The 23,620-nt window shown below is 43.2% G+C and overlaps 1 protein-coding gene across 1 annotated transcript in view; it reads right to left on the bottom strand.

Moving 5' to 3' along the window:
• Window positions 1–23,620, bottom strand: part of LOC107190286 (UPF0489 protein C5orf22 homolog) — a 663,704-nt gene that overhangs the window by 213,163 nt on the left and 426,921 nt on the right. The window contains exon 5 of the mRNA XM_015579074.1: window positions 7,244–7,438. Within this exon, the coding sequence (XP_015434560.1) occupies window positions 7,244–7,438 (195 nt within the window). The remainder of the gene's footprint in view (window positions 1–7,243; window positions 7,439–23,620) is intronic.

Raw genomic sequence — 23,620 nt, 5'->3', positions numbered from 1 at the left:
GAAGCTCGAGCTACAAAAGAAAAGAGAACGAATACTAGAATATTCCTCCAGTCAATCAATTTCGTTTCCTCGCAAAGTAATGGCTAACTCCAAGTTATTTGTGGTCCGGCATAAAAACACCACGATTACACAGCGCACAAGAGTCATGGATGTAAGTACACATTTGCTAGTGGTCATGCCTTTGCTTACGGACGTCGACGAGCCCGGTTCGAGCGAGAGGCTCCTCCGTGTGATCCCTAAATCGGCGCTCGGGGGACGGTGAGGCAAGGGTGAAGAAACCCTTTCGGGACGATATTCACGGAACATCAGGTGGTATCGGCAACCGATGTTCAACTGCAACACACTTGACATGTGCGAACTGCAAGTGAACAATTACTGGCATGCGAGGGCACGCGCGCGAACGCACGCTGCTGCCGTGGAAGAAGCGTGCGACGGAATCCATTGGAAAAAGCGCGAGCACGCCATCGCCGGATGCGCTCTAACCCCTTTCGCAGATTAATGTCCACCTTTGTGTATCGGGACGTCGGCGTGTCATTGGTTCGACGACTCCGTGTCAGGTTTTACGGAAAGCATAGCAGCCTTTTCGGTCAACGAACCCTGCGGATCTGTGCCCGGAACTTTCGTTTCGTGGCATGCGCCTGAACATTTAGCAGCTTTAACTTATGTACGTAATGATCCGGTCGTGTTCGCTGCCGACGTACCAACTGTTCCGGACTCTGGCTGTTCATTTTCGTTTTTTTGCCCGACCATAAGTAGTGACTAAGATGTCAGGTGATAGGTGACGAGCACCAGTGGGGCCGTTGAACCATCGCACACGTGGAGTGAGCATCATTATGTTGGTGAATTGAATTCTGCGGAAACTATTTAGTTTCTCATACACCGGTGTCTATTTCTGTCATGTGTGCCAAATGATACCTTACGATCAGATATCAATCAGAACAAATTTTCCAGTCGAGAAGTCAATTAGTTAAATGAATTTTCGAAACGAAAGTAATATTTATGATTGTAATAATAGGGGTACACCTGATAGTGGTAAGAATTTTTTCTCAAGATCATTTCTTTCCGAGATGTCAAAGTTATCGTTACTTTTTAAATGGAATCCTATATTTCTTCCTCCATATTCTTATAGAGCATAAAATATAGTTATGTCCTTTGAATATTATTTCGAGATTAGTAAGAACATTTATAGATGATAAAGTATATCTATCAAAGTGTATATGTAAAATAATCCAGTATACTTCAGACAATTCGATAATATTTCGAAAAAGTATAAAAAATACGAACAAATTTAATTCTCTTTGTTATACTCGTTATTACAAGTATTAACAGTACTTTGATGCCTTGAAACGAAAGATTCAAACAATTCTGAATCAACGTCAGCGGGTTTGCGTACTCATCGCAAAATCAACGTCCCATGTAACTGCGTCGATCTGACGTCGTATCTGTTCTTCGATCCTATTAAGAAGTGAGGACACCCCTAAAACCATCCCTCCCGGGCCCACCACCACCCCTGTGGGGAGTTTGCGCGTGACCGTTTAACGATCCGCAGCCATTTTGGGCACATGGCGTCGGCGTTGGCGTCGGCGTCGCTCGTCACGTCACCCCCTAGTGTGCGGCTTATCCGGAAACTGCGAAGAAACCCTTCGTTCTTATCACCCATAACAGATGGCGGTGTTGGTTCTTATCCTATTTTTCCGAAAATTTGTTCACCCTATCAGTCTCTTCGTTAACAAATAAACAATAGTGTCGATCGTTATGAGAATGGATTATCTAGATATATTGAACGTTGGATGATGGAATATCTGCAAATCGAGCAAAGGGTGAATGTAGCGTGGGTCGAAACAGACCCAACTTCGTCGTCGAAAGATAAAACGTATATTAGGTATGGGTTACGTGAATACTTTTCAACATCATCAACAACCATTACGAGTTTCGAAATATTCGAACGCATTCTCATACCATTATTCTCTTTTAACACTCTGCATTTTCAAACTCATGCGTAATCTGTAATTTCGGTGACGGTGAACACGAAAAAGAGATTCGATTAAGTTCACAATTTTATCGGTTACTCTTGATCGTCCTCGAGCGAGTCACGTCGATCGATCGTGAAATTACACGCGTAGCGTGGAGCAGCATTATTAAAAATGATCGAGAGCGGATTTTAATGATGTGCCACAATTTTCGTTAGTTCATTATAAGACGGTGAATAATATTTCGGGGGGGAGGGCTCATTACGTGATATCGCAAAAGTTCGCCGCGGGATGGTTTAAAGGGCGTCTCCGCGGCCTTCATCGATTTAATTGTCGGAGGGCTTAATTGTAGGGGATGAAGGGGACGACCTTGAGGAGGGCCGGGCAATATCCAAACCAAAGTTTCGGGCAACAGGGGACTTTCGTGAGAGGAGGTAATTACGAAAGTGACCTACCTCAACGGGATTCCCCTTGTCAATGAAGAAATCTACTTCCCTTCGCGTACCAGGGTCGTCGCCGTAATCCAGTTTTCGGTATTGCGCGTTTTAACGAGGTTTGTCCGTTCTACGATTCCCACTATAACGTGGAAATACGAGATTGTTCGTTGATTTTGGCATTGCTCGTAGATTTTAATTAGCTGTAAACTCTCTTTTACAAAAAACTTCGGTTGCATTTTCTTGGCCTTTCAAAATTCACCAGAAATTATGCGAGGCGAGACGAGCCGAGAATAATCGTAGAAAACAAAACACTATTACGTTAGTATTTTAAAAGGCGATGGCGGTCGCGAAGCGAAGAGACGAAATCTTTTTGCCGGGAAACTGGCGTGTTTCCTTCGATGGGAAATCCGTGAAAAGTCGGGATTGAATTATCCTACTGCGGTGCCGAGACAGGTACGATGGGTAGGGGAAGAGAAAAAGAGAGAGAAAGAAAAAGAGAGGAGGAGGAAATAGCCGACATGGGGTGGAAAGGAAAACTAGAGAAAATAAAATACACACCCGGCCATTGGCGCGACTTCGTTTCGTACATTTTATTCGAGCCAATTGGATTTATTTATGCGGGCGGGCAGGATAGCCCGGGGTGGGGGCTGAAATGCCGGGTCTGAAACGCGCGCAGTCGGTAAAACAGTCTCGCTTCCTTCCCACCCCCACCACGCCCTTTTTGTGTCGTGGCTCGCGAACTTTATTGTATATTTAATTCCACGTTCTTTATCTCTGTCCTATTCCGAGGCTTGCTACTACAGGTCCGAACAGATATTTCAACGGGGTAAAGGGCGTTAAACGAATGGGGAGGGGAGGATTGGAGAAGTGGAAATGGCGAAATCTTTCGCGAAGACAGCATTATTGCCAGTCGAGATTCCAATGTAGAGTGATTCGTGAGAATGGAAACGATTTTTGGGGATATCGACGTCGAACTAGTTTCTTGAACAAATTTAGGACATTAACTACATAGTCTTTGTGATTTATAATGTTTTTACGACTTTTGAAATGACAATTTTGCTTTCATTTTAATCGACTACTTAATATTTATGGGGATTTGAAGTATGTTATTGAAAGCAGAGATTTGACGGTGCTAATAGTGTGTGAAAGTTTATACAATTATATGCGTCATGATAAATGGTACTTATATTGATTTAGGTAACTTTTTGTGTTTCAAAACATTTCATCAAAATAATGCTCATGTGATATTCTAATTAATATTGCACATATTCATTGCAGCGGAAACAAAATATGTCAGAAAATTGAGATGAGATCTGGTAAGTCGCATTGCTCTTCTTTCGAGGCTGACACCGGTCAGAAGAAGTCAACGACTATAATTCAACCTCGAGGAAAGAAAGGGCACGTCGCGAGAGGGAGAAGGCGGGTAGTGGTTTACTTCCGGTTCGTCTATTCGCGTCACCATTCGGCACGAGCTGCATTCTCACGCTCATTTGCATACCCGGCTACACATCAATATTCAGGGAGGCCAGAAAACGGACCCGTTTTGCATACTGGACCCCCCGCTCGTGTTATTTCTCCCTTTGCTGGGATCTCGACGGGACATTGCGACTTTGATCCTGAGAAACTGGATCGGAAAGGATGAATTTGACGAACTATGGATAATTCAGTATCACCGATCGATTGGTAATTGAAAACTTCGTGTTGCGTAAGCTGGTTAAAATATTACCCTCGGCGATAAGTATTTCACCACATAAATTAAATGTCTATATTAAAAGTTCATTCTATAAAAAGTTATTTAAAAAATTCTATCCTAAAAATGGTTTCACTAATGATGAAAAAACTACAGTGATAGAGTCGATTTATTTTCAAATACAAAATATAAAAGTGGAAACAACGATTTCAGACAGTGTTAAATCATTTGCAGGCATTACATAATATTTATATAGACAAGAAAAAAAACATGAAATTCGTGTTTTTTTCTCAAGTATCTTATTGAGTTCAGAATAAAATAGAAAACTCGTCGCATCTGACGAATGCTTTGTCTTTTATTGTATTTCACACATCTCTATAGATTATAAATGCATAAAATCCGCAGTCTATTCATGACATATCGTTCTAGAGTTAACTAACAATAGCAGAATCACAGAGTTCACATCAGCACCGCTCCAATACCCCGAAATCTTCATCAAGAAATCAAGCTTCTGTGGATATCCTCTCCAACCCTTCTTGTTCGTAAAACTAGCTTCGCATCATCGATCACAGAAAGATCATCAAAGGACACGTTTAAATCCCAACCACAGATGGTTTGCGTACACCTATGTATCCTTATCGGTGTTTCCAAGGGTCTGTCCTTTCCTTCTATTTTTCTCCGTGTCTTCCCTTCTCTCCTTTCTGCTCCCTTCCTCGTATGCTCGACAATGAATCGCGGACAGTTGCTGTGCACACACTAACACACACACGTACACATACCCAAGCACACACGCACGCGTGTCACCGAAGGAAAGAAGGAAGGAAGGCGGGTTGCGTAATTTAAATAATTCAAGAATGACCCTGACCCCGGTTAGACCGCGGGGCTGACCTGCAGCCGGCCGATTACAATCACAATGCACCGTCGAGTTCTCAGGGTAAGACAGGTAGCGCGCACCGGTCCCGCATACATTAGATCGAAGCCATCCACTATATAAATATGCACTATATATCTCGGAACCAGCGTGATTTTATGCACGGGACAGGCGCGGGTCGACCGAGAAGAGAGTCCTTCCTCCCCAAAAACCATCCAGCCTCCTCTCTCTTTCTCTCTCCCTCGTTCGCCAGGCCAGCTTCCAGACTGACACACATTTAACCTGACCGAGCGATTAGCATAACGTACACGACACCGATAGCGCGTTGCTAGCGTTCCAGGGCTAACGCACCTTGCGAAAGTCCCACGGTGAGGGATTTTCTTGGCTAAGAATCGACCCTGGATTCTGTGCGATGATCCGTATTCGAACGGAGGAACCTTATGGTAATTTGTGGGAAATCGTGATTTGGAATTGGAAGACGATACATCGATGGTCGGTGTGACGGGGGTTGCGATGAGAAGGATGGTCGAATAGAAATTTGGGGAAGATAGGGGTTGGAGACGCTTACGGGGATGCGAATGTGAAACGAGGGGATAATTTGGATAGTTTCTATGGTGACTATGTAAGCTTAAATATTTTGGTGTAAAGCATTGTGTGGTAGATAGATTGTTACTGGAAGTACACGTATACGTAATGCGGTGGAAGGTCATGAATGACGAAATTACATTTTAAAATAATAAAAAAATAACATGTATCTATATGGTTTAATTCACATCTAAAGTCGATAATAAATAAAATGGATAAAATAAACAAATAAAGATCTGTAGCCAGACCCGAGATAACAAAACGTGTAAACAAAAACAATGGAATCGTCAATATTGATCGACTTATTGGCGACAGCCGTGTTGCACACAATTTTCGTTTCGCGCCTCTTTGGACAACAGCCATAGCTAAGTGTTAAATAAAATAGAATCTCCATTAAAGAGTTACTAAATCTACCTCACGGCGTTTTAATACTAAATGTGATACAAATGCATAACTACAGCGAAACAACCCCTTTTTCAGTGTTCGTCCTTTGTCTATTTCCCTCTTTCTAAGAACAATACACCCGGTGGTATCAATATCAACGTCAAACAGTGTGTATTTCCGATTCACATGATCGATAGCAATCGAACGTCGGGCAGGATCGCGGACGGTAATTTGCATCTTCGATGCTGGAAACCAAACACTCGAAGGATCGAAAGCTGGCATGCAGATGAGCCGGCATAGGCCGCCCTCGAAAGCGGATGTTGGCAGTCTGCAGGCTACGTAGACAATGGACCAGTGCCATTATGTCCGTCGAATCCTAAAACCCCATAGAGTCGTTCTTCTCTGTCTATTATCCGGCTGGTGGCAGGCCACATTGTGTATCCGGTCTGCCACGGGACCCTGGCCATTGTCGGCCCACCTAATTATTCGCAAATCTTCCGCTCCTTGCCAGTACACACACCCCTTCCCGCCCCCTCTTCGTTACTCTGAACATCGCGAATTTCCGTCTTTGGTAACCGGTGGGCCCTCGTTGTTCCCGTTTAATTCAGCTCTAGTTCGAACTGGGTGGCTTTAGAAGCTATTGTCTCACGAGAACTTCCTTCGCTCGCGTATGTTTTCTACCCTTGGTCTACGTGATCGTTGAGTCGATCGTGAGTAAAGTTTGCACGGGCGTAACGGTATGTTATCCGAATACTTTGTAAATGTTTCTCTGTACATATCGCACTCCCGCAAGAACAGTATTAGAACTTAAAAATATTTAATTTCCATTTTATTGCGTAAAATGTTATCCAAAAAGATGTCATTTAGTTGAAGTTCGAGTGGAATGGCAGTAGCTAGATGATTACTTTATTTAATACATTTATGAAATGCTATGTACTGAATCAATTTCTTTTCGAACTTCTGAAAAATTGCACGGTTTCGACTTGTGACCCTTTTCTCGCGGGAGTAGGATATATAATTAACTAAAACTTTTTGTATTCAATTAGTACGACTTCCTTTTTGTCAGTTAATTTTCTTTTTAATTTATTATTATAAGGTGCTAGCTTTTGTTAGTTTAGCGAAGTTTGAGTCTCCTTAAAGGGGTAATTGAGGATGCATAATGCAGGAAAGAGACATAGAAACATGATACTCTAAATGAATATATGTATGCGAGTACTATTTACGTAATATGTATAGAATACTATATTATCAAGACGTAAAAATGTGTTTAACATCCGGTGTATTGGATTGATATTGTTGTACTTACCTCAGGATCGGTTGAGTCGGGTCGTTGGAAGGCATACAAGGGTGCAAGTTTGTCGTATAAATTTACTTCATCGTGGAGTGTTTTGAAAGGATTCTTGGTGCTGAAGAAATCCAAATCGACGTCTAGAATGTAGGGGGTGTCCCGTTCTGGTAGATAATGCCGCAAGGCAGAACTGACTGCTGTAAAATCATCTCTCTGAAACATAAGGGTTTTAAAAATAATTATTTCAAAAATCTTTTTTGAAAATAATTTTTTGAACATTTTTCCTATCGATATATGGACAACTATAAACAATATAAAATGCATCTACACTTTCTTTCAATATCTATTGTAGTTTTCGAGTTACAAACGAAGAAGTAAAAGTAACGCTTCAGATGAAAAGGATGATTTTTCCCTTAAAGTCTAAAAGTAGCACGAACCAAGTACGGCAGAATTCTTAGGTTGGTCCCGTAAACAAAGTTACAGAAAAATCAGCTGTATATTGCCATTGTACTAAATCCTCATACATATACTGTAATAAAGCAATAATAAATATCGTCGTTTAAGAAGTTTCAGATAAAACAACGTTCCATTTTTTCTTTTGCCGACTAGCAGCAGGCCTACACGCTTAAAATCGATTACGAAATAAAACGACCGAGCGACGATATCACAGGAACAACCCCTATTTTGCAACTCATTGAGCGCAATTTACAAACTCGCCGTTTCTTTGCAGGGGCGAGAGACTGGTTGAACCCGGCGAGCCGCTCTCGCACGGCCTGAACATTGTTTGGGACGGGGCGGAACGCGTCACTGGCCGCTGGTGCAAAAGGGGCGCAAAGGGTCTAGGACAAGGGGGGGGGGCTTTTTGTGACGCGCAAAAAACAATGACTGCACTCGAATTAATCCTGTTAGAATTGATACTCGTCCCGGTACCGGGATCGCAATTTGCATGCGTTCACAACAATGAAACGCAACGGCATTCGCAGCGGGTCGAGAAGGGTTGCGATGGTCGATCGAGGGGGTGGAGGCTGACAGGAGGAAAGCAAAGCCAACGATCACTATGATCAGCGGCTCTCAAACTTTTAATACGATCTTCGATAGCCCGGATGTCCTGATTCTTTTTTTTTTGTCATTGCTTGCCTGCCACTCCACCGAGTGTGTCCGCGTAATGAAATTTAATTATCGCTTTTCTCCCTCCCCCTTCCACCCATCACCTTTTGTCGAATTCGAGCGAAACATAAACTTTATGCAATTTTAGTCGAAAATACATTGAAAGGGTCATACTTTTCTTTTGTAAAGAATTTCTACATTTTGCTGGGGGAGTAATTACGGAATAGAAATGTGAACAGTATTTAAATAATATTTCAAATAGTACTTACTGGTGTTATTTGAAAGCTCATTACAGTTGGAGATGATGTTTGGTTAGAAAAATGTTTGCAACAGTTTATAAAATTATTTATCCGAACCAAGTATGTGGTATTATATTTTTTGTGTACTGTATGCAATGTGTAAGATACTATGTATATTGCTAATAAAGAAGAGAATCTGATGCATGACACTAAAAATTACAGGTGAACAGAAGTCACGCCCTAAACCTAAACCATGGGGGCTTCATTTCACTCTGAACATTGCCCATGTACAATCGATCTTACATCGATTTACGTTACAATGACATGGAAGCATTTTCGCAAACTATTCAATTTAGAGTCTTAGAAACATAACCTAAAACCTGTATTCGTAAAACATCCGGAAAGTATCGGCACGACCGCATTGGTTTGGCATTAGAAGGGAGTACATACCGGAAAGGACGTTCCTTTGAACATATTCATTTGCATTCTCCTAACATCAGCTTTTTCGTTGCCCTCGGTTTCTTCTTACTGCAACGGAGAGACGGAATGCGTGGAAGGGAAAAGCAGAGCGTGGCCCGATGGTGCAAGCGAGATCGATCGAAAGAGGTGCGCGTTCACATATATGTATATTTTTCTCTCTCTCTCTTGTCTTGCCTCCATGACAATGCACCGTTCTTTTACGCGGGAACTACCAAAGCTCTTTCTGACTGAAACCAGTTTCCCGTTTATGCGAGTTGAGCCGTGCACAGGGTGATTCTGACTGGAATCGAGGAAGGACAAAAGGTTCTTACGGAATCCCCCGTTGCGCTTAAACCAACAGCTCTCTGGTCGAACACACGCGCGCCAAACGTCGACGGAACGCTGCGCTGTCTATCTGCAGAGAGGTGAACTAAGGCGAACGGCCCTCGATCTTCGAACATTCTCTCGGATCGATTTCCTTAGTGTCTCGATTCCACGAGACGCGAGAAATTTTTATCGATTCACAATCTAAAAACACTGATTTTGAAAATGAGTACACAAAGTGTTTTAGTAGTTTCTCTTTAAGTTTCTCTAAATTGCCCAGTAAATTAAGTAACTACGAGAACAGCATTGAGGTATTTCCAAGAGTACGTAGAACTGAATTTTTCGGGAACGTGTCATGTAAATTGTCATAATGTCCGTCATGCTGCATTTTGAGCAGTGTGGATCACACAGTGACACCAGAAATGTTTGAACGTCGTTGTCAAAAGACCAACTATAACATTTGTTATCGTTATATATGTTGTCCACTGAACGCAGATAAATTTTGCGTAATACCGTTTTTTATTACATTGTCACGAACGGCTGAAAAATCGTGCGGACCGTTAGAGTGAACACCCTGTACATACTTATACATATATTGTATATATATTTCTGAAACATTCTTCCATCATGAAAAATTCATTGATTGTTTCCCGCACGGTGATGTGACTGGCTTGCATTGGCATAAATCTGAATACGAATATTTAGACGTTTAACGGTTCATTTTACATAAGACAACGTATGGTAAACATTTCCTTGATTCACAACCCAGAAATTTTATATTCGTCAGGCATTACCTAATTCGGTAATCAATAAACATGTCACTTATGTTACTATTGATGTCGCTTATCCGTTTTCGATTTCTGTTTTCGATAATCTCGTATAAAAAAAACTTACATACAATAAACAGTTTATGTTTTCCATATGGTACATTATAAGAAAAGATCTTCAATAATTGTTTACATTTCTATGGAATTTTTTTTCGGTTACCCAACGTCAGAACTATCGAACTCGTTAAAATGACGAATCTCTACAAAACTATGTTCAAGTAATCATTTCCACGAATAAAAAAGTGACTTTCATTGACAATTTTTTTTCCAAAAAAGCGCGCGTCAAGGGCTTAATGCATAAACTACAATTTTTTGAAATTGTGACATGAGACGTTTTTCCTTATAGCCATCTATTTTTGTCGTTGCTATAATCGAGTAACAAACAGTATAAAAGAACGGTCCAGTGATGTGAGCGATAATTCGTGGTGGGGCTCCGCGAATTTAGGAATTCAGTAGATCCGCGGGGCCGCGAGTGCCGTTCGTGAAAGCGTAACGGGGCCGGCGACATCGCGCCACTTCGGGTCAAGACAATGCGCCGATTTGCATGCGGCACTGGTTGGCTTAATTGCGCTCGCGACGGTGGTGTGATGGACGACCGTCTGTTCGGTTAATGCGCATGGAAATGCCTTCGGTCTGGCCTGCGCCACGTGCTTGCCCGGGCTCGCTCGCTCGTACGCTCGTGTTCGCGAGTCATTCCCGCGGCCGAAAATATCTGCCGAAATCGAACCGACGCGCAGAGATTATCGCGTTATTGCACTTACCCATCGGGTGCAACGTCCTGCCTTGGATTCCTCGCGCGAACGATGTAAAATTAGCCGTATACCGCCGTTGATACAGACTTTTTTCGTTTGGGATAAACGTACGATACCTTCTCGGGGGAAGACAGTCCGAAACCTCTGTTATCCGAACAGCAGTTGAGTCAACGCCGAACACATCTTTTTGGTATCTTGTACAAACATTTTTTTTTTTCATAAATTCAAGAGCCAATAGTCATTTTAAAACTATTTGAAGTATTTTTTTTTTATAAACAATGTGGTTGTTTCACCACTTTGTGTTAATGTTTGGATGTCATTTAAAGAACCTTCGTACTGTCGATCGGTTCCAGATATTGTCACTAGAGTAATAAAGTAGGCATCTATTGTAGTAGACAAATGCAGGTTGACCCTTAAATGCATGATTTTTCCAAATATGATGAAATATTTCGAAATTGCCAATTTATGTGCTATAACTATAAATGACAATTGTTAATTAAAAATTCTCTAATATAAAAGCCTTGGTATTGTGATTTTATTTCTACACAAACACAAAACATTATATTTTTTCATGATAATACCCGTTTCTTACGATTTCACGGGGCTTCGTTGATTGTCAGTTCCATACAAGCGTCCGGAAAAGCTTCGCGAAATCGCTTGGAAAATGATACGACGCAGGGAAATTCCTGTCGCAATCGTTGGCCGGCTATCGCGGTCAAGCGGTAAACCGCTGTTTCTTTGTTTCCCAACACTATTCGCGGATGATACATCGCGGCTAGAATTGCCTCACTTGCCTCTATGACTCATTACAATCGAGTACTACGCGCTTTGTAGAATGCTTCTCGCGGCAGTCCGTGATGCTCGTCACGCGTGCGTGCCCGCGAGATAACAGGGCCTCGATGCAAATTAAAAATCGCGTGACAAAGATAGGGGATTACATGTGTTGCGCAATCGCGCATTTAATGATTTCGACGTATGTACCAGAGGACACGTGACTTTGTGTTTTACCCATCCCGTCCATTCGGTTATTAAACATTGCAGGGATATTCCCATTTAGAACGATATCGTAATGACGATTTTCACGATTTAAAATACAGTAAAGCAATTCGTGTCCGAATTATGACAATAATAATTATAACAATAATGAATCAGTACATTTTCAAATAGTTTTAGCACAGCAATTTTATCAAATCTTTGTAGAATAATACTTTTCGCCTTCTATAATAATTATCAGACATAGTCCCATACTCTCAGCCGGCTGTGAACATGTGTACGTTCGAAATCATAACCCGAGAGATATGTACCAGGAACTTAATTCCATAGCTCCGACGGTATATACATTTTTTATTAAGAACAGATGACAGCGACAAAGATGGAAAACGATCTAGATCGCCGGCTGGCGATTAAGTTCAAAGATCATTTGCGGGCCTTAAATCACAGAGACCGACATAAGGAGTCTGATGAACATCTGCACGGTGGAATTCACAGATTGCGCAAAAGCTGTTATCGTCTGTAAACTGGAACAAGGAAAGGAAGAAAAATTAATCGCAGCGTTTCAAAGAAGCGATTATAACCGCGGTAAGAATACACGAAATGTGTGATTGATTCAAAGAAGTGACGGAATCATTGTGAAATAATGCAACAATGTTTCCCAGATTGAATGTCATAGTTCATAGTACAATAATAATTACGCCACAGGAAGTTGAAAAATTCAGGAAAATTCGTTTCTTCAACGAATGTATAATAATTGTTAATAAAATAATTCGGGTAATATAATTTTGTTTTAAACACGTATATACGTTCCATAAAAAATACTTTGTTTTCAATACATACTACACTACTGCATTGGTCGCCGTAAAATAGGAGTACAGAAACAATTCACAAGCGTTTAAAAATACTTTTATTCTATTAGAAAATTACATTCCACCGGTTAAACTTTAAATAAATGTGCTTTAACATTAATTAAACATTCCGGTATAATTGCAGAAGGCGGTTTTGTAACGGAGCCAGTGAAGCATGCGTCCCAAGCAAACAATTTCTCCCCCCCTCCCTGAACCACCCCCTCGAGGTTTAATTCAGAGGATGGAGTGGTTTTGTTCCTCAAACTCGTTAACAGATTCGGCGCGCGCGGGACTGCATGTATCCCCGACACCCTTTTTAATATTTCTCGCCTTTTTTTTTGTTCTCCGTGCACGGTCAACCGGGGCATTCCACTTTTGCAATCAACGGGGTGTACGCGCGCCACCACCGCCGAGGCTCCAGGGACGTCCTGCTGCATTCGGCGGCCTATCGCGTGGCAGATGCGACGCCGATCGTGACGCATTGTTCTCGTACAAGGCGAATTAGTTCGACGAACGGGCAGGGCAGAATTCACGGTGTGTTAATTAAAACAATACCACCCGGTGTGCGATGAGAATTCGAATTTCGCGCGCGCGAACACATGTCACACTTCTGCCTCTTCTGCACCGTACTCCATTGTTCGACACCCTTGTATTATGCTGGCTTACGTACACGATTTTTTTAAACGGTTTGTATAATTAATTTCACGTAATGTATCTATTATTAGATTCTCAGTGCGTTTAATGTGCAGAAAGTCTTCAGTTTACGGAAAACCGAATTTATTAAGTCCATACAGTAAGGGTGATTGTAACCCTGGCAACATTGTTCACCACGCAAAATACCCTATAACCGTTAATAAGCGTTTCTGATAGATCTTTATGAGCTGAATACGAATCTGCGAAGAGATTTTTCCTGGCGTGGCCAGTTTTCGAAAAAATCAATTCCAAAGAAATTGTAAATTTTAAAATCTGGAAGTGTGTGTTTTTATAGTAATAGTTATTCAGTTGCTTTTGACACGAAATAATTCTCTGGACTCTCCAGAGAACCAAATAAAAATACAGTTGTTGATAATACGGGACTGGTTGAAAGCGCGTTTCAACTTTAAAATTGCTCTTCCACAGAAAACAGAAATTATGATTAACCTATCATATTTTTCCGTTGTGGTCTTCATATCGGTGCTTGACATTGATAATAAATTTTTGAGAAGAAGCTTTTTAAAATATAAATTTGTATAGCTAAGGCCAGGTTGATAACGACATAACTATTTCCATATTTACCACTACACTTTCAGTTAATTTACATTACTTTTAGTTAATATTCAAAATCATTGAACATCCTCTATCCAAGTCACTGACCCACTCGAAATCCAGAGAGATGCATCCGCGTGCACGTTGCAACAGATTACAAGCAGCGCGTTGTCGATCAGTTCCAATGAACGACCGTGACGATCCAGCACGTCCTCTAGTTGGGGGCCTTAGAAGACGGAGCCGCTGTTCAGTATGCAAGTTCGGTGTGGGCGCATCCGGTAGCCGCCCGTAAGCACAGAAACTCACGTTGCATTATATATCCGGCTGTCGATACGGGCGTCATCCCGATGATAAGAATAGAATAAATAGAATTTTCTATTAGTCTACGGCCTGCCCACGGTTGCGGCGTCGCAAAACGAAGAAAATGTACGCGGGGGCCTTTTCCGGTCGTCCGATGATCTACGACGATCCGCAACGTTGTCTTCTCCGTTCCCCGTATATCTTTCCCGTGGATCTCGGATTCTCGAGCGGTGTGTCTCGTCTTTTTTTGTCTGTATAAGGGGCTGACAATATCTGTTTTAATATTGACATTACCTAGAAAAAAGAAGTTCGTTCTTCGATTTCGTTTACGTAAATTAACAAAATTAGCCGCAGTATGCCATGTACAGATCAAAATAGGCCCGCTACAATTGTACCAAAATAATCCTTCCTGTCGTCGAAAGATTACGACTGCCAAGAATCTCGCGAGCATGGCATCTGTTCTAACAGCCAATTAACAAGGAATCAATAAAAGACGAGTCCCGAGGTAGTTCTTCCGGGCGAACGCGGGCACCGGTCTTAGCAATCGCGCGACCGGTAATTGTCTAGCAATTACCGTCGCGCTGACGTATTTACTCGCATGCGAGAAGCTTGGCCATTGTTTGCTCGGCACGGACGGCACCGGTGAGCCACTAATTACATATGTATAATGTTCAAGGAGGGGAATCGTCGGCAAACGACAGTCACTTTCCGCAGGACCTGGACTCGATGCTCTCTGTCAATCTTTTTGAAAGCTAATCGACACCGCACTCCACGGATGATATCGACCGTGTACGAGCAGAAAATAATATTTCAATCTTTCTCATCTTAAATTTCTCGTGATAAATTTCATCGTCACTTCGATGGCTATGCCATCGTTGCTTGAATGCAACGCTCTTGAAAGCATTTATGGCATTCCAGGATGAGTAAAGCTTTGTTAACCCATTATTAGCATTCCACGCACACGCAACGAAGATGGAGGTTAGACAACATTGTTCTTCTATGAAGAATGACTAATTCCCGCGGCATTAATGAGCGACTTCGAGCCGTATCTATTTCAGTTTATCTTGACTGGTACAAAGATAGATTCTTATCAGCTTATTCATACACTTTTTTTCTATTCTTACCGCATTTGGTGCCATTTAGAGACCTTTAAAGTAACAAACTTTGTGATTTCGCAGCATGATACTAAAAAATAACTACAATAGGTGGAAAAATTACGCAAAATAACTACTAACCTAACCCTTCGTATGAAATATTTATCCAGTACATATAGTTATGGTGTTTCAATTTCAGTAACTAGTAGTTGTTTTTAACGGATATTAGAATTCTGCTGACCAATTACTAGTTATAAGGTAAATGAATTAATGATACCAGAACTAATTGGATACAGTAAAACTGCCGAACGTAACTCCAGTTATATGAACATATACAACAAGTGGCATGTAACAATAAATCAATATTAGCTATATAGTGTAGACGCAGCTTAATTCTAACATATTATTCTCGTACGTCCGAGGCGTGACAAATTTGTATTCCGACAAAACGTTCAACTGAATCCTCGCACAAATTAAAAGTTCTGCAACAGAAACGTGTTAGAAAGACAAGCAGTACACTTGTAAAGCAATCGTTGGAGAGTACTAGTTAATCGAAACACCTCAGTAACCCACAATCGAACAGAACTCCGTTCATCCGAACGGGTACATTCTGGAGGTATGTACAGTACACATCTAATGGCGCGGTGAACGCTTAAATTACCCCGAAGAAACAGCCACTGTGCGCATTCCGGTTGCGCGAACCGCAGAATTTCAAACGAACAAGACTGTGACGCATGGGGCTGCAGGGGAATAAAAGGAGAGGGTGGGATGGCGAGGGAGGGGGATGGAGGGCAGAGAAGTAACGACAAGAAGACAGAACGAAAGAAGGAAGCCGCGGCGAGCTGGCGGCGCAACGAGGAACGAGATATAAAAGGAAGGCTGAATGCAGCCCGCAGATGCCGGCGATAGCGGGCATAAGAGGTGTATCTACATTTAGTTCGGACAGGCACCACTTTATTCGCTCGGCAAGCGTTAACAAGTGTTTTCCATCGGTTTAAAAGGCGCTAAGGCGGTTCGCGGGCAGCCGCAACCGGTCCAAGACGGCCCCGGCTATCGGTGACTCATTGGAAACGCAGCCGGTTTTCGTGTGCCGCGCGAAAGATCCGATCGTTCGATTCCCGCACCGTGGTTTCAAGTTAAGACGTTCGGATTCGATACACAGCCGCCCTGGATAGGATCGTCTTCTGGTTTGCTTCATCGCGCCGAGCGCCGAGGGCTCATGGTTTATTTTCCACCTGCGTCTTCGGTCCTGGAGGCAGAGTCGGAACCGACGGCGTCGACCTGGGAAGAGCGACGCTTCTGGTTTATTTTTCCCAGGCGAACACAGACCGCGCGAGACCCCGCTATTTAGCCTTTGGAAACGCTGGGGCTCGCGCGGCCCTTACCGACCGCTTTTAATTAGGATCCGATCGCGGCGTATCGGGATCTGGTTTACTTACAGCCGATACGGATACTTAATCGGCGATCTTGTAACGATGGCGGAGAAGTATTAACCACGAATATTGTAATTTCGAAACGTTTAATTGGTGCCCTCCAGCACGGTGACTCGGGAGCGTCGGAAATCGGACCGTCGATTCCGGTCATTCCGGTTGTTTAATTGGCGGATACAAGTTATTGCTTGATTTGCGAGCGGGCTGTGTATTTATAAAATCGCACGGAATTCACTGTGCCACGGTTGTCGATTTTGTTTTTATGTTTGGAGCACCTGTTGGTAGATTTAAGAAATTTATTTGAGTGAATGCTTATCTTTTTAGGTCAGGTAAATTCCAATGGGTTACCCTTAGCTCACCGAGAATCATTTCACCAACAATAATTTCACCGATAATCTTTACTTATCAATGTCGACTTTTAGTACGTACAATGATTCACATATCACCTATAATGTCGTATTGCAAGATTTGTCATCAGCAGACCCTTTAGCGTTGGTATGTTACTGTAACTTATTTACTATAACTTTATTACCGTAGGACGACGACAGGGCGGATTTCATAATTGTTTATTATCTCCAAAAAAAGCATGACAAAATAATCCACCGAAACTTTTCCACCGAGCCAGCGATTTCAAATTCGTGCAAACGATGACAGAACTTTAACCCGTTTCAATTAATATGCCACTATTCGCTCGATCCACTAGACGATTAACTTTCGTGGGATAGCTATCCATTACGGTCCAACCAGTCCACAATCTATTTGAGCAGCACCGTACATCCGGAAGACCGCTGTGTCCCGAACGGATCACCAATTGGCTAGCGTGCATCGGACGTAAACCGGCGCACGTTCGTCTCAGGACGATCCGAGATTTCGCGGAACAAAACCCCCGCCATGTTACACAGTGCTACGACCCGTAGGGTTTTATTTATCGCGGAGCATGGGCCACGATCCCGTGGCCATATTTCGATCTATTTTCCAACCAGCGCGGCGCGGTTCCGGCTGTTCCACGGGACTACCAGAACTACTAGGAAACGGGTGTACATCTGCGGGCCTACCACGAGCAGCACCCGGTGGTAGTTGCGGTTTCTACCGGTTCGACTCGGCCAACGTATCGGCCGAGCCTTCACCGCGAACTTTACGTTTATATGCGCCCGTACAAGACGTTATCCGGATAGCGGGCCGGCCACACGTCACCGAATCGTGATCCTCGAACGGCCGAAGACGATGTTGTGTCCCTCCCCCCACATCAAAGCTAGGAGCACTCTCCGAGTTCGTGAGCCCGAGGCTCGCTGCTTCCTGCACGGCCGACCGTAAAGTATGAAATACCATTCCGTCCGTATCAGGGGGCCCCGACCGGCCCGTTTCCTTCTGCAATGGCGTTTTTCGCCCTGGCCGTATTGCCCGGTTTCGCCAGGAGGAGCACCAGAGAACGCGCGACGTCCAACGATATGACGAGGCACCGTCACGTTGCCTCGAACGTGTCACGGCACCGTGTCCCCTAAGGAAAAATCGAAATGTCCTGGACACGACGTAGAGACTCTTTTCGACCTCCCGCGAGCAGAGCACTCTCCCTCTATCTTTCTCGGTTTCTCTTCCCGCGGCTGGTAATCGGATTAGGGAGATGTGCTCGAAATACTTGCTGCACTGTGGCCTGTTACTCGTGATTCCGTTATATTTTACGAAATGGTTTGGATTAGCCTGTTTAGTAGCTACTTTTTGGGAAAAGGTACTGTGTAATCGACGCAGAGAATATTTGTGCATTTTACAGGGTATTAGTAAAAATGTGAGACACTCTCGCGGGGTGGATTATACACTTACTTTTTCGAGAAGGGTAAGCACAGTGATATAGCTTGGCATTCTGAAGCCAATGATATTTGTTTCAGCCGCGTATGGCCACACTATTTACGTAGTCCTACACCCACACTTTCTATCTTTATTTCCTACCGGTGAATAGTCTGCTGATCGTGGATAGTGTAGTCTGCTCGGAATGGAGATCGCAGAGAGCCCTGTCCTTTCCTAGGTGCACGGACGCGTCCGTCATTCCTCCGATAACGAGCAGTGACTTAAAGTCTTTACAGTGTCATACGGGCTTAATGCCACGGGCACGGCGACGGGACGTGAGCCAAGATAGCGAAGGCGCTATTTAATTAACGATAATAGCTAGGCTTAACAAGAACTCCGCGCGGCATTTTCTTTTCATTGTCTTTCCGTAATGCGATGCTTCCCTTCTCGTTGCTCAACGGGAACACGGTTCCTCTTCTCCTTGTTCCTCTTTCCTGGTTCTCTTGGGCGAGGGCTCCACGATCCATACAACCATAGCCAATCCGCAGAACCTAGGGCTCGTAAACGTATCGTTTGCTCTCGCGAGACCGTGGACTCTCTACTAGCGCTGGTACGGTTTTACTGTTTGCAAATCACTCCTCTCGGTTTATTGCCGTGTCTTTTTATCGAATCTATGAACCTGTCATTTTTTTACCCCTCTTTATTACGACTTCGGAATGGCAGGATAAGTATAACGATACACACAAGAAGAGACATGATTGGCGAGATGACGCTAAAACGACTGTATTTAAACTTAATCGTAACTTTTGAACGTAATGAGGGGAAGCATTTTTTAGTAAGGTTGCTGGTTGTCTTTCTCGTGGTTAATCGCTGAGAAATTGCTCATTACTGCGCACGCTGTTAGACATTTTTTCTAGATATTACGAGAGTAATCGCAAGCTTGATGTGACTTAACTCTGAGTACGGTAGTTAAGTGTATCGTTCATTCTGTTTGCTTTCTGAACAACTTTACTTCATATATTAATATTGACGGAACTTTATGGTTATAATAATGAAAAATTAAAAAATTCGTATGATTACCTTACTATCTTCTGAACATACCAACGCATTCTACAGTACAGTATTGTATTTTACTTCAATTAATGTTGATTACCTTAAAGTCTTAAGAAGAATGATATTAAATGAATTTTTACAAAACATCCTCGTAAGTAAGATCCAGTGGATGGAAATTGGAAAAAAGTACAGGCAAGGCACGTAATAGACATCATCTCAAATATCAAACACTTACAAGATAAGAACGCAATCTTTGTATTTACTAAGACTTACATTGTTCGCAAACTCCACCACAACACGTAAAGTGATAATATCCCCCGAAAGAAAGAATCTGTGGAAGCACGTTCGTATGAAAATTTTTTATTTTCAGAACGAGTAGTGTACACCTTAAGCTCCGATCGGTTTATTTTCACGAGTATATTACGTACCCTTAAAGTTTCGTGCACCCTGCACAACACGGGGGCTGTTGCCGCGGTGCAGCGTATAAATAACCTTGGGGTCGCGTGGTGTCGCGTACCCATTCCTTTCATCAAACACATTTTTTTGAAGCCCGGTGTTCTGCATACGCTAACGAAATCACGTGTCCGGTTGTGTCGTGTCGGAGTCACGGGTCCGCAGATGGAAAGCGTGTCGTCCGTGAAGACGGCCGCTGGCGCGCGTCGCGGTAGCGAGTGACGCACGTGTACAAGAAGAGAACACGGCGCGACGGTTGCGGCGTGCGCGCGGCCGTGCGCGTTGCGGATACGCCGGTGCTAATTGCAATTTATGTCTCATTGCAGTCGTCGTCGGTACGCCTGGACAAAGGCCTGCGCGCCGCAGGCGGCCGTTTCAGCGTTAAAGCGTTTCAAAAGAGAGCCAGCTTCGCCACCGGTGTGCTCGCGGCAGAAAAGCAACCATGCGCCGTCGCCCAGCGACGTACAATACATATATACTGACGTCCGTCGCGTTGTTGCTCGCTGTTGCTGTTGTTGTTGCCGCGATGGTTTCACCTGCGTGGCCACGGATCGACTTTACGAGGCCGGGCGTTTGTCGGAATCAGCGCCGCGAATCGTGTCCGTGGTTGTGTTTCAGACCCGGTATCGTTTTTGCTTTTTATCGCCGCGACGTCGTCTGCATGGCAAACGGGCCCAGAAGCGAGGCAAAAAGGCTGTTGAACTTACTTATCGGTTGATTACGTGTTCAGTCTGTTGTGCGATGATGGTCGCGAGAATTGCTTAATTGGATTATTTCGCGAACTTTTCAGACCGAAGAAGAAATTATCGGAGATAGTTTGATATAAGAATAAAGAGTAGACTGTTCTCTGATGTACAGTGGAATTCCATTTATACGAATGAAATTTTAGTGGTGCCTGATTAATTGAATTCTAACTGAATTTCGTTCGAACGAAAACTCATAGGTAGTGGAGAGATGGATCGTAGAATCGATCAGTTGTACCTTATCTGTTCCCAGTTCTTGGTTTGTCGGTCGCAGCAAGGGAACGCCGAAACTTCGGTCGATAAAGTACTGAACGCACAATGGACGCGGAGGCATAGAAACACGTGGCACATAAATCGCGCATTATGTGCGGCTCTTTGTGCACGCCACAAGTAAATAGGCTGGCGTGCGCGCGATCCAGCTACCCTTTCCTTTGGATTTCCTTTCGCTTGGCCCGTTGTTGTTGGTGCAGTTGTTGCCGCAGCCGCGCGCGCGTGCACACGCGGCCATTACGCCGACGCGCGGCTCAACCGTTTTTCGCAATCGCTCCACATCGTGATTTCCTGAAGGTGCAAAGAACTTCGACGACAGGAACGAGTGGTTGGGTCGTGTGGCTGCGCCCAGGTCGTAAGGTTTGAATTGCGTTTGCAACAAAGTTCCTCCACCGCGATGGCGCAATTGTACGCCGAAGGAGGAGGAGAAGAAGAAGAAGAAGAAGAATGCGTGGGGCAACTGTATCGTAAATCCGACAGATCGTGCCCACTTAACCATTGGGGGTACTAAAATTCCCTGAAAATCCCCGGTTGAGTGTCGCTGTAATATTTTATGGGGTTGCGCTCAATAAAATTGTTGAGTGTTGCTGCATACACTTCTGAATTTGCTACTGCTGCTGCCATGTGTAGGTGCCTTTGAATGGCGACTGCTACCGTATCTGGCAGAAAGTATGAATTTCGAAATTGTCGGATGAAATAAACGATAATATGAGAATGATCTTTGTCTATTACAGAAATGTGAGTTTAAGATGAAACTATTACAGCAACAACTATACGCACATTTGATTCGGATTAAAATTTCCGAGGAACATTAAAATAATTTACAGAAATCTCAAATGACTGGTTTAATAGACGATTGCCCAAGATCTCAACGCGGCAAATTACGAAGGAAGAGCGTAGGTGACTAACACGCTGGTGATTGTAAATACGAAACGGCCCTCTCTCCCATGATCGGCTTAGTCCCCTTAAACATCGATTACTCAAAATTTTGTGGGCGTAGCCGCATCAGGAACGACATAAATCTCGTCTAAATATAAACCTGTAACACTTTTTCCAGGAAGCAAAGGCAATAGAAAGTTTCTTGATCCGCCATTGGTATTGTAGAAAAAACTTATAAAATTAGTGAGAAGAAACGCTTGCAAACGATTGCACGACAATAAAAGTATCTTGAAGTTTCTAATCGTTCATATTGAAACATTTTTTTACATATAAAAGGTTTATTGAAATCACAAATTGCGATCACTGATCACATCCGTCATTCAAGAATTACAATCAAATGTAACCGAGAAAAAAAATATCTAGTTCGAGAGAAACGGGGGTTAATTTTATTGGCAAGTAAACAGCACGCCGTAATGCAAATCCGATTACCGGGCTTTTTATTAAATTCGCGGCGGATTGAATTTTCCGCGGGCATCCGGCGAAACTTTCAGTTGGCGAACAATTTTCCTAAGTTTCGCAAACAGCGCCGCGGCCCGACGTGGAACTTAGTAATAAAATAATTATTTTTGTACGACCTCCCGCGTCGATGGTGCACCGACGTGCTGGTTGCCCCTTCGGACCCCCTCCTTCCTGCAGCCAGCAGCAATTCAAAAACTGTGACAGGAACTTAATACTGCCGTAACTGGATTGTTCCCAGTTTGCTAAAACTTACGTAAACAGGTGTGTACTGGGTCAGTTAAACGTCGAGTCCGCGTTCGCACTTGATTAAGTTATGCAAATCGATCGAATCGTACGCGTTCGAGGAGGATAGCGAGGGGGGGCGGTGTACTGGAATTTAAATTACGTTTAGAAACGTTCAGGCTGTAGTTTCGGTGGCTTGCGAAACGGTTTCTCGTTAATTTATCGTTCTGATCGGATTGTCGGACAATCAGCCGAACGAACTGTCCCCGGTGTCTTGTAAACCTCTATGTGCTGGGAAACTCTTGTTAATTAGCGAGGACGAGTTTATTATTTATTTTGTTCACGGACGGTTGACGTTTTAATGGCGTACAAATTGTGTAATACCGAGGCATTTTTAATACGTGTATATGGTGTTCTGCAACGTTGCGCACCGTGTATGTGTGAGAAATAGGATTCGTAAGTATTCATACGTACGCTAATGATCTGTTAGAGACCGACGATAGCGTTCGTTGTCGATGGGAGATCGGGAGAATATTATATTGACATAGCAGTTAGGATATTTATAGTTCCGTACCATATTTCTTTATTTCACAATGAAATGCAGTACCGTACAGCTGCCACGAGAGTAGGTACATTCTTTTTCAATAGTCACTTTTTTGAAAAATGTTTCATAAAAATAAAAAGAATATAGGAACGGAAGAAGATGTGAGATTAAGAAATCTTGCATTTGAAATGTGACACCTGAACGGACTTCTTGGTTTATTTATTGATAAAGACAGGCTATGCAATAGAGGAGTTGCTGAAAAATAAAGTCTATAATGTCAAGGTAAACATATAGTCGCAAATATGTTCTGCC

Source organism: Dufourea novaeangliae, unplaced genomic scaffold (genome assembly GCF_001272555.1).
Source record: "Dufourea novaeangliae isolate 0120121106 unplaced genomic scaffold, ASM127255v1 scaffold168, whole genome shotgun sequence".
Classification (NCBI taxonomy): domain Eukaryota; kingdom Metazoa; phylum Arthropoda; class Insecta; order Hymenoptera; family Halictidae; genus Dufourea; species Dufourea novaeangliae.
Note: the sequence above shows the minus strand (reverse complement) of the source record. Positions and strands in the feature narration are given on the sequence as shown.